Genomic DNA, 10,812 nt, shown 5'->3' with positions numbered 1-10,812 from the left:
CACAACATCCTGCTACTCTGAACAGGATAAGTGCTGAGTAATGCTAGAGCCCTTTTTTCCCCCCTATGGCTGATGCAAACCTGAAGAATTTGCATCATCATTCAGCAAGAGTAACTTGGTATGACAGGAGCTTATATACAAGTCCACGCGGAAGCTGAGCTGGCTTCCAGCAGAACGACACCGACGTAGCTGTGTGAAAGAGCAGGTGCTCCTGAGGATCATTAAGATAGCAGCACAAAAAAAGTCCGGGACACCTGAAGAGTTTTCTACCTGTTGGCCCGCTGGTTAAAAGGCTAGAGGCGGTGAGTTTGTGTGTGTAAAAGCAATTAGCCGCTCAGAGGCAGAGAGAGGAACGGGATACCTGAGGTGCCTGTTGGGGAGTTTTTAAAATTCTTTTGTCTTGGGTGAGTTGGCAGTGTTGAAGCATGTTTAGGAAAACGACTGCGCCGGCAGTCTCTAATGGCGGCTACCTGGAGGAGCAATCAAATGGCAAGTTGGTCTCCATGTGCAACTCCAAGGCGGTGCAGGAAGACAAAGTGGTCCTGAAGAAGAAAATCACTTTACTGAGAGGGGTCTCCATTATAATTGGCACCATCATTGGAGCGGGAATATTCATCTCTCCCAAAGGAATACTCGAAAACACGGGCAGCGTGGGAATGTCCTTGACTGTCTGGACTGTCTGCGGCATCCTTTCACTCTTTGGTAAGTTTGCAAAAGTTTATAATTGATCCTTGGAGGCAGCGGGTGGATTTTAAAAATGTTTGATACTGGATGTGCAAAGCCTGGTTGCAGACTCTGGACTAAGTCCGCTCCAGTATTTGGGGGGCTGTTTTGCTTCTTGTCAGGTGCTATAAACAGTGCCGATTCTCGTGCAAAACTCTGCTGAACAGTGTTATAAGGACCAAATGGGATTGCTTATGACCCCCTGAAGTAGCTGGAGAGAGGAGTTTCCTTTATCGCATGGTAAACTTGCCAATTGTGTTAGCTGGCTGCTTGAGCTCTACGAACAAGTCTGAACACCTGTGAAATGTGTACCTAGATTGACCTGGTTGCCCATTGGATAAATCAAATGGAGTAAAAAGTCTACTGCACAATTTGCTGGCAAGAAGGCAGGAGTGGTGTGAGAAGATTTACATTGTTTAAAAGGCCATTGAAAAGGTTCTGGTCTGCCTGGAACTTGTGCATGCTGACCTCTAACCCTCTCCCCTTGAAGTTTGCTCTAGTCCATGAAAGTTTATGACCCAATAAATCTGTTAAGGTGCTGCCAGTCTCCTGGTTGTATTTGCTGTAACAGACTAACAGCCCATTCCTGACTTCTGAGGACGAAAGTCCTCAGGAGGCCAGGAAGGGGCTGCGCCAGCATTAGCCCCATCCCCGCCAGTGCCTGGGCTATTTATGCTGCCGTGAATGGCCCCAACAGTGGCGGGGAGGCTCGGACACAGGTCTCCCAACGCCGCCCAGGGACAGTGGCTGGGCCTTCTGCCCGTGTCCCACTGGCGCAAATCCCCGCGTCGGCATTCCAGGGGGCATGCCGGCGTCGGGGCGTTCCTGGGGTGTGCTGAGGGTTGGAGCTGCCTTTAGGCAGCCTCCTATCCCCTTTCACCCTAGGTATGCCACCGGGATGAACAGCAAGGCAAGTGCAGCCTCGTTGTTCCCAATGGGATGAAAAGCCCCCCTTTAAAAACAAAAAGCCTCTAAAAGTCTTTTTTCAACGTTTTGGTGACCAGGGAATGGCTTTGGAGGCACCACAGTGGCGCCTCGGCCATGCCGTCCCTGGCCACTGAAATCTCAGGAATGAACTGTAATGCTCTAGAATTTGTTGCCTTAATATATAGTTGAAAACAATAGACAACAGTCTATATATGCCTAGAAATGCTGTTACATTGGTAGTTCCCGCACTGAGTCCTGACATGTGAAGAAGGATGTAGAGCTCTCAGATTAGGTCTTAAGAGCCAGTATTATTTGTTGACTTGGCTGTTTTTAAAATTGACAACACTGGGCTTCTTTAAAGAAAGAAAAAACCAGGTTTCCCCATGTATTTATCAACTACACAAAGAATACAAAGAATTACATTCAGATCAGTTGTATCAAACAATGGGTCCCTTGACTGCTTTAATAAGTTAATCTGAAAGAAGTTGAAGACCCGCATGACTACTGGCGTCCTGATTAGCCCAGACTACTTATTTTCTGTGGGCAACAAGAGTGAGTGTCAAATATCCACTTTGGAAAGGTGGAACATGTGAATGTCTGCCTGTGTAAACTTGTGCACTTCGAACTTCACAGACAGGACTTCATCCATCCTTGCTAAACATACAGCTGAACCAAGTCAAAAGGGATTTTCCTCAGAAACTGAACATATTGTCATTGCTCCAGCAATAATCTAGAGGGACATTTTAGGGATCAGTCTCAAAACCAATAACGTTTTTATAAGCAGAAGACAGAATTTGTTTGTGTCCACGCTACATTTTAATTGACTGAAGTAACAGAAAGAAAAATGCCTTTTTCTGGGATTTGTAAAATTTAGAGTTTGTTCTAAATTCTGTTAGAAAGGTTTGTCTGATAAAAATCCTCTTAATGCTCTCTGAACATTTTTTACTACAATGGTATTGCTGCCGCCTTCAAACATTTCCACCTTCTCCCCATGGACTTTGGACAGAAAGTTCCAGTAATAGAATTTTAAAATAAAAAACAAATAGCTGTGTAACTCTTAAATCTAATTCTTCAACACATGCCTTATACAAGAACAGACCATTGGTCTCTCAAGGTCAGTATTGTTCACTTTGACTGGCAGCAGCTCCACAGAAAAATGAATAAATAAATACATGTGTATTCAGGATTATGAGAAATGTGACATATTAGGCTTTTCATCTATCTTTGGATAACGCCAGTATTTGGCAGATGCAGGTCTTGAGCAGATCTAAACCTGCTCCAACAGAAGGTACCAGTGCTGCTGCTCTTGCTGCTCCAGATCTCCTCATAGGGAGGCCAGCCTCCAGGTGGGACTTGGGGACCCCCTGGAATTACAGCTCATCTCCAGACTACAGATATCATTCCCCCTTCAGAAAAATGGATGCTTTGCAAGGTGGACTCTATGGCATTGTACCCCACTGAGGTCCCTGTCCTCCCCAGACTCCATCCCCAAAACTCCAGGAGTTTCCCAACCTAGATATGGCAACTCTATCCCCCATCCCTGCAGGTGGCTGGGGGTGGGGTGGGGGTGGCAACCTTATCTCTTCAGCACCCTGTGGCTGAATGTATTTGGAAATAATGAACCAACATCTCCCAAGATCCCCTTCTGGAAGATCTGTGTCAAGACAAATCTGAGGACTAAACTGCTTTACTTGGGATTAGATCTCCTAACCATTTAAAACAATAAAACCTGAAATATCCCTGTGGGGCCTCTTGTTAGTGGTGTGAAGGACAGCAGTTTAGGATCCCAGCTTTAGTCTCATTTTGTTCCAGTACAATTAATTGGGATAAAAATATTTGCAAGTAATATATTTGAAAACAACATGTTTATTGACAACAAATAAGAGACCAACTTTTTTTAACCATTAATTATTGAGGTTTTTGATAAACATAGAGGTTTTGACTGATTTACTTTTCCAAACTACTTTTAATATAAACTATGGCAGCGTGTAGGGCCTTCATGTTGACCAGACTGAATATATTTCCTTCAGCTATGGTTAGTGGCAGATATAAGAAAGTACCACACGAGGAAAGGTTTTGTAGTTGTCGTCTTAAAGAACCAGATTCAGTCCATCATATCCTCTTGTGCTGTCCATTCTTTACTCAACAACATTTACAACTAATTAATCCTCGCCTTCAAGTCCAAAAAAATAATAAAAAAAATTCAGCAGACAAGAGCATCAAAGTCAATTTCAATTTCAATTTCAATACCTTTATTGGCATACCATCAAGAACATCAAAGTCACGAGCATGTCACTGAATTTCTTGCAATTGTTTCTTGCAATTGTTATAAGAACAGAGAGAGAGAGATAATATGAATATGATGGTATAGGACAAGAATGGTGACCATAGAGATGTATCAGTGTATTTGTTATTAAAGGGTCCAGATGGTTTTATTAGTTTGAAATATGAGAAGGAGATCTTTCATATGTTAGTTATATACTGATTTTAACTGATTGCCAGTTTATGATGGAACACGATTTTTCCTTTAAGGTGGTTATTATGCCAATAAAGGTTCACGTATGAATATAAACTATGTTTTCAAAGGTGCTCTCTGTTACGCTGAACTGGGAACAAGTATTAAGAAATCTGGAGGGCATTATACATACATCCTGGAAGCCTTTGGCCCATTGCCTGCATTTGTCAGAGTCTGGGTGGAGCTCCTTGTCATACGGTGAGTAAACTCTATTTACATTTTTCATCCTACTAGAGTGCAAATAACACTTTTACATAGCAGGTATGTGGACATAGTCAAACACGGTTTGTCTCTTAACCCGTGCTCCTCCTAGCTGCCTCCCAAAATATTTTTTTATTGTTGGGCCACACAACATAATTTATATCTTTGAGCCAAACTACACATTTTGCCATCCACTAGCTAAAATTTGTCATATAGGATACAGTCCTTTTTCTGGAACAAATGTTCTGAGGAATGTAAATCTTACTACAAAAGCTGCCAGAATTTCCAGTAATTGGCCAGAAATTGAAAAAGCATGACGCGAAATGGGGACTAATATCGGAATCCTATATTCCTGGCTTTTGGATTTATGAAGATTTGTCTACATTCATGATAAGACTATTTTCATTCACAGCGTCTCTATTCTCTTGAATGTTTCATACTGTTATCATTACTGTTCTGACATTGTGTTTTGTTTCATTTCCTTTGGAAAGATTGTTCTTTGCTTGTATTATTTACATTGCCTTGCAGTTTTGCATTGTTCTCATAAATGATTTAGCAACTATTTCATTTAATATTACTTGATGTTCATATATGCCATTAGTGCTTTTTTTTTTTAGCCACTTTCACCTTTTGGCACGAGTTCTTCTTTTTGAAAAACTACACATCATGGCAGACACGGCTTCAACCCATGGCTGCTGACGGTATTTTAGAGGAAAATCTGGCCATTTAAAAATTGCTGCAGGGGCCGTGTGGCCGTGGCACCAGGTGATTTTGTCCACCCACCCCCTGCACCTTTTCAAGTGCTGAAACAGTTGGGAGGGAGATCACTTGTTGCCACCCTGTCGAGAGCCTGAATTTCCCTCTAAAATGGTGTTGTGGTCACAAGTTGGGCCCGTGGCTGCCGTAACGTGTAATTTGGCTTTCTCAAACTGGGGTCAAGGGCCCCCTGGAGCTTCACAAAGCTACTCCAGGAGGTCCACCCAGGGGATCCACAAAGACAGAGGGAGAACCTCTTTCATACCCACCTGGTGAATGGGGAAATGAGCCTTCTCAGTTTTCTAGGAATGGGACAGTAGGTGTAGCGGTTAAATTGTTGAACTAGAGTCTGGAAGACTCAGATTCAAATTCCCACTCTGCCATGGAAACTTGCTAGGTGACCTTGGGCCAGTCATATACTCTCAGCCTAACTTACCTCTCAGGGTTGTTGTGATGATAAAACGGAGGAGAGGAGAATGATGTAAGCTGCTTTAGTATAAATAAATGAAGGCTAAGGAGAAGGGGGACAGAACTGATCTTTCAATGAGCAGGGCTAAGAACTGCCATGATTTGTAGTCAGCTGGCTTCCAGAGCAGAATGCTGTTTAGAAAACATGTTCATTGGTTGCTGAGATCCATTGGCTCAGCCCTATGAATTCTAATTGGTTGAGTGGCCCTAAGGATTACAGTCCCAATGCAGCTATTATAGGAATGACACCATTGTCACTGCCAAAGGAAGAGTCCTACCATTTTAGATAGGCAGCTCTTGTAAATCCCAACCAACCTCATCTCAGATAAGGTTGGTTTCCCTAGGAAGATGCTATTCATTGATCTCTGAACTCAAACAGGTTGATATGGGAGAACATGGTCCTTTAGGTACTTTGGATCTAAGCCATTTAGGCTTTAAATGTCAACATCAGCACTTTTAATTGAGCCCAGAAACAAATGAGTAATTCTTTAACAACTGAAGTTTCAAAGGCAGCACCACTTTCATCAGGTTACAGTAATCTAATCTGGATGTTATTACAGCATGTGTCATTGAGGCTAGGTCCACTTTCTTGAGGAACAGGCAAGACACTGTACTAGCCTGTGCATACAGGCTCAAGAATCATGGTAAATATGTGTAGGATTACTATGCTAGTATAGCTCTTGTGACATATCCAGAGTACGTGTAGGGTGAATATGTGAAGGGTAGTGAGATCACACTGATCTCAACCTTAATGTGTTTGGCTCTAGGGAAAGGTTTTAATCACATAAATCCTGTATGTATGAAGTGGACTTAGAAAGGGAAAGCTGTCCTACTACAGATATAGCATGTGCATACAATGCATAGACACTGTTCACCAAACCTTGGGGACAAGGACAATTTAGGCACAATCCTTCTCCCCCTTTATGTATTCAGCCTACTCGTTCTGATAAGTGCAAGTTGTGTTTCATGTTGTATTTCTACCTAGATAATACCGCCTTGGTAACATTTAAAAATTCAAAATTGATGTATATTTTGGCTCAGTTAGTGGGTTGGGTACAATAGACCTGTGGATCTCTATAGGTGGTTGCAGGTGGGTAGGCAGAGTGCTGGGACAGTAACCTAAAAGGAATTAAAGAAGGTGGTGACTGCCAGAGGTCCCTGAGCAGAGTCTGTTCATTTGGGTCCTTCTTGAACAAATGCACAACTTCATTTGTAGGTGTCTTTCAGTATAATGTGGAAAGCTGTATTATATTCACTTGGAAGTGTATTGGTTGCCCTCAGCAACTGAAAGATATTATGCTTCCTCTACCATTTTATTCCCTGTGTGGAAAAGAAGTAGATCTGACTAAACTGGTTCTGCAGTACTCCCCCCCCTCCGGGATACAACATTTTTAGATGGAGTCTTAGCTGACCAGGCATAATCTTGTCAAGTACAATTGATACTGCTAACCTCCTGCAGTGAACAATCCCACAATGTCCAGTTATGTGAATTACTTCACACATTTATGTGCTAAGTAAACAAATGTGGTTTAAGTGGCCAGCTAGCGAATCAAATGATCTGTCTGGGATTTAGCCCCTTGGTCTGTTTATCCTGGTTCTGTGTCTGATTGTCTCATGTTACTGAACATAATTAACCCAACTGAAGCAAGCTTGCCTATTCATTTCCTCCCACCCCAGTCCTGACAGCTCTTATTGCTACATGCACAAACGTAACAAGCCATAGTACTGAATGATTCGGCTAACCAAACAAAGCAAAACAATAGTGCTAAGTCATGATGAAACTGACATTTCTTTCAAATGAGTCACTCTCCCAGCAATATTATGAAAACACTAAATTAATTATCAAATACTAACATGGATGTCCCAGCTAGCCTGATCTTGTCAGGTTAAGCAGGGTTAGTCCTGGTTAGTACTTGGAGAGGAAACCACCATAGGAATACCCAGTTTGTTATGCAGAGGAAGGCAATGGCAAACCACCTCTGTTAGTCTCTTCCCTTGAAAACCCTACTGGGTTGCCATACGTTGGCTGCAATTTGATGGCACTTTACACACACAGAACATGGGTTTCCCAGAGCATGCAAATGATGCATAAAAAGAAAGGAAAGACCTTTTCTGATGATAAAAATTGCCATGTGACTTGGGAGGTATACTGTAGTTGTCTAACAGTGTCATCCTAAGAACACTTATCTGGGAGTGAGCTCCACTGATAGACGAGTAGGATTATTAATAAATGTGTTTAGGATTTGCACTGAAAATCTCTCTCTTTCTCTGCTTTAGCTATGCATAGATTTCTGATTTCCATTATCAATTACAAGAAAAGTTTGTCCCCTATTATACCTCAGTATACCTCAGTATACATTCCCAGAGGCTAAAAGTAAGTCAGTTTAGAGAGACTGTAATTTTGAGCAAATAAGTAGGGAGTGGTTACTTAACCCTTTATTTAAGTTTATACTCTACATCACAATCCCAGGTGCTTTCCCTTTCCTGGGCACCAAAATGTATGGGAGATGACATGGAACCTACACACCACAATTGCCTCAGAGCTGAGTAGGAGGTACATGGGCCTTTTATGCATGTGTTGTTCCCATCGTGATCACCCTCAACTACTTCAGGGCTTCATTTTAATTATGCATGTATTTTCCGACCTTCAGAAGTAACCTTGCTCTCTTCTCGCATTTTCCCTGCGTTTTCAGAATGCTGTTTTATCCTGAGTTTAAAGTCTGCCTTGATCCCAAACAGAAAGCTGGTCCTGTGCATACTTATCACTTTGGGTTTTTCTCCCCACTCCCATTCTCACTTTTCCCTCCCACTTGCCTGTCCCACTCATCCAACCCCTCCTCCTGAAGCCATTATTGAGAGTACTAGCGAAAGAATAATGTTGAGGCTATTGGTTAGTTTCACAGCCCGTGTGGCTCAGCTTCAGATTGAACAGTTGAGAGAACGCTGAAATAATCACAGACAACCTATGCGGCTGCTTTTGGTCAGTTTCACAGCAAGTGTGGGTCAGTTTCAGTTCTTGGCAGGATGGAATAGAGCCACCCTTCCCATATACACATCACCTTATAGGTGTGAAAGTCTCTCTCTCTCTCTCTCTCTCTCTCTCTCTCTCTCTCTCTCTCTCTTTTTGTGAGTACAAGACTACAGATGGGACAATGAATGTCACAAATGACCCTGTGAGAGTTTTTATGTTCTTATGACCCCTGCATTGAGTTACACAGAAACACATTGGTTGGATGGGGTTGTCTGGACCCTTCTCTGCTTTGGCTGTTAAATGGCCAGTCAGTTCAGCTCAAATGAAAGAATCCTGCTATGGGGCTGGCGGGGGCTGGTGATACACCACAGGTAATTACGAAGCAGCATTTTCAGGGGGAAGGGGCTCACACGTTGTTCAGAAGTTCCACATTTTCACTAGGGATGCATAATTGACCACAAGGTACTCCTGGAATTTCTTCAGGGCAAAAAGCCCCATGTGCATAGTGTTTTGAGAATTTGACTGCAAATACTGCGCAGCTAGAGAGCAGCAGATTCAGTGGAAACAAACCATGCCACTGGAACCTGGTTCCCCCAACACCCATCTTGGCCAGTCAGTCCAAAAAGATGCCAGGATCAGTGGTAACAAAAGTCACCAGGAAATCCAGGAGATTCAATAGGGTCACCCTCCCCCGTCCCTCTCTCAGAGAGAGGTCATCCATCAAGGTAACCAAAAGGTCATCCATCAAGGTAACCAAAGCAGTTTCAAAATCAATCTGGAAATTAATTAAAACTGGTCTGTAATCTGCCTAATCCAAGAAATCTTGCACTCTTATCATGCACTTGGGTATCTCATCCCCCCAGGGAATATTTGCTACTGAATTATAGTTATTTAATCAGCATGGGTGGTTTCTCCAGAGGGGTTTCACAGCCACCTCCCACAAGATGGTTGTCTTTAGCCCCCTTTCAGTCAGGTATTTATTACTCCTGAACTCATCTCCATTGGCAAGAAGTAACTAGCTAGCTTTGATGAGAAGGGCTGTCCCGGGGCGAGCCCCTCCCAGAGGCTCCCGGGCTGTCCGAGGTCTCCCCCCCCTGGAGAAGAGTCCCCACTCACCGGGGAAAGGAGAAGACCCGAAGGCGAAGCGGCCCTGCCCGCCGACGGCAGGCTTGTCGGCGGAATCTCCGCCCTGGCTTCCTCTCCGGGACCCACCGGAGAGGACGGCCCGAGGCGCCCAGCCGCAGCGCCGGCTGCGGCAGGGCCGGCCCACGCGCCTACACCCCGCCCTGCTCAACAGCTGAGCCGCGGGAGGGCGCGGGCGGGCCCGAAGAGGGCGCGCCGGCTCCCCGCATCAAGGCCAGCCACGTGGCCCTGCTGCGGCCCTTATTTGGGCATTCCGGGGCGGGCCTTGAGGAGGAAGGGGCGGGGCCTCTCTGGCCTGGAGGGGATATAAGGCCAGAGAGGAGCCTGGGCCAGGGAGAAGCAGCAGCAATAGGTGGCAAGGGCTGAGCTGACCCAGAGCCACCTGGCTGCCTCCAAGGGGGAGACAAGTTCTGATTCCCCCTCGGACTGGTCTGAGGCCGAAGAGGCTCCTCCGGTCAGACCCTCCTCCAGGGCAGAGACCCCAAAAGCGCCGCCGCCGCCGGGGAGGCGCGACAAGGGCTGAGCACCACTCCACAAGCTTCAATACCTAAAAGCCACTATGGCTCATCTGAGCCTTAGTAACATCCTGTGATTGAACAACAGAATTACTGGCATCTATATTGTAACGGAAGCCACAGCCTTCAATTTGCAAGATCTGAGCAAGGCTAAGCAAGGCTGTCAGAGATAGGACATTTTGGAGGACTTTCATTCATAGGGTCGCCATGAGTTGGAAGTGACTTGATGGCACTTAACACACACACACATATTGTAATGGATATAAGAAATTTTATCAGTGAAACGCTTAGCAAACAAGTCACAGCTAGCCTCCACATTTTGTATAACCAGGGGCTTGATGAAGTGCTTAGTTGGACTGCTTTACACAGACACACTGGTGGCAAAGAAGTAGGAATGCTTTCTTGCCACTGCTGCCATAGAGTACACCCAAAGGTGAGTTCTTATCAGTGCTGGGTTGTATTTCTCTGAGTTCTCCTCCACTTATACTCATACTTATGCTCATAATTTCATCGCCCCAAACTCCATAGTAAGTCAAAGTGCAGAGTGGCCTCTGCAAGATGGTAGGAGCTCCTAGGGGCAATCATGTCTACCC

At 44.5% G+C, this 10,812-nt stretch overlaps 1 protein-coding gene across 1 annotated transcript in view; it reads left to right on the top strand.

The window, feature by feature from the left end:
- The first annotated feature begins 355 nt into the window (after nt 1–355).
- Nucleotides 356–10,812, top strand: part of SLC7A11 (solute carrier family 7 member 11) — a 73,304-nt gene continuing 62,847 nt past the window's right edge. The window contains exons 1-2 of the mRNA XM_056855206.1: nt 356–702; nt 4,237–4,363. Coding sequence (XP_056711184.1) covers nt 426–702; nt 4,237–4,363 — 404 coding nt within the window. The 5' untranslated portion in view covers nt 356–425. The remainder of the gene's footprint in view (nt 703–4,236; nt 4,364–10,812) is intronic.

This window comes from Euleptes europaea, chromosome 9, assembly GCF_029931775.1.
Source record: "Euleptes europaea isolate rEulEur1 chromosome 9, rEulEur1.hap1, whole genome shotgun sequence".
Classification (NCBI taxonomy): Eukaryota; Metazoa; Chordata; class Lepidosauria; order Squamata; family Sphaerodactylidae; genus Euleptes; species Euleptes europaea.
Note: the sequence above shows the minus strand (reverse complement) of the source record. Positions and strands in the feature narration are given on the sequence as shown.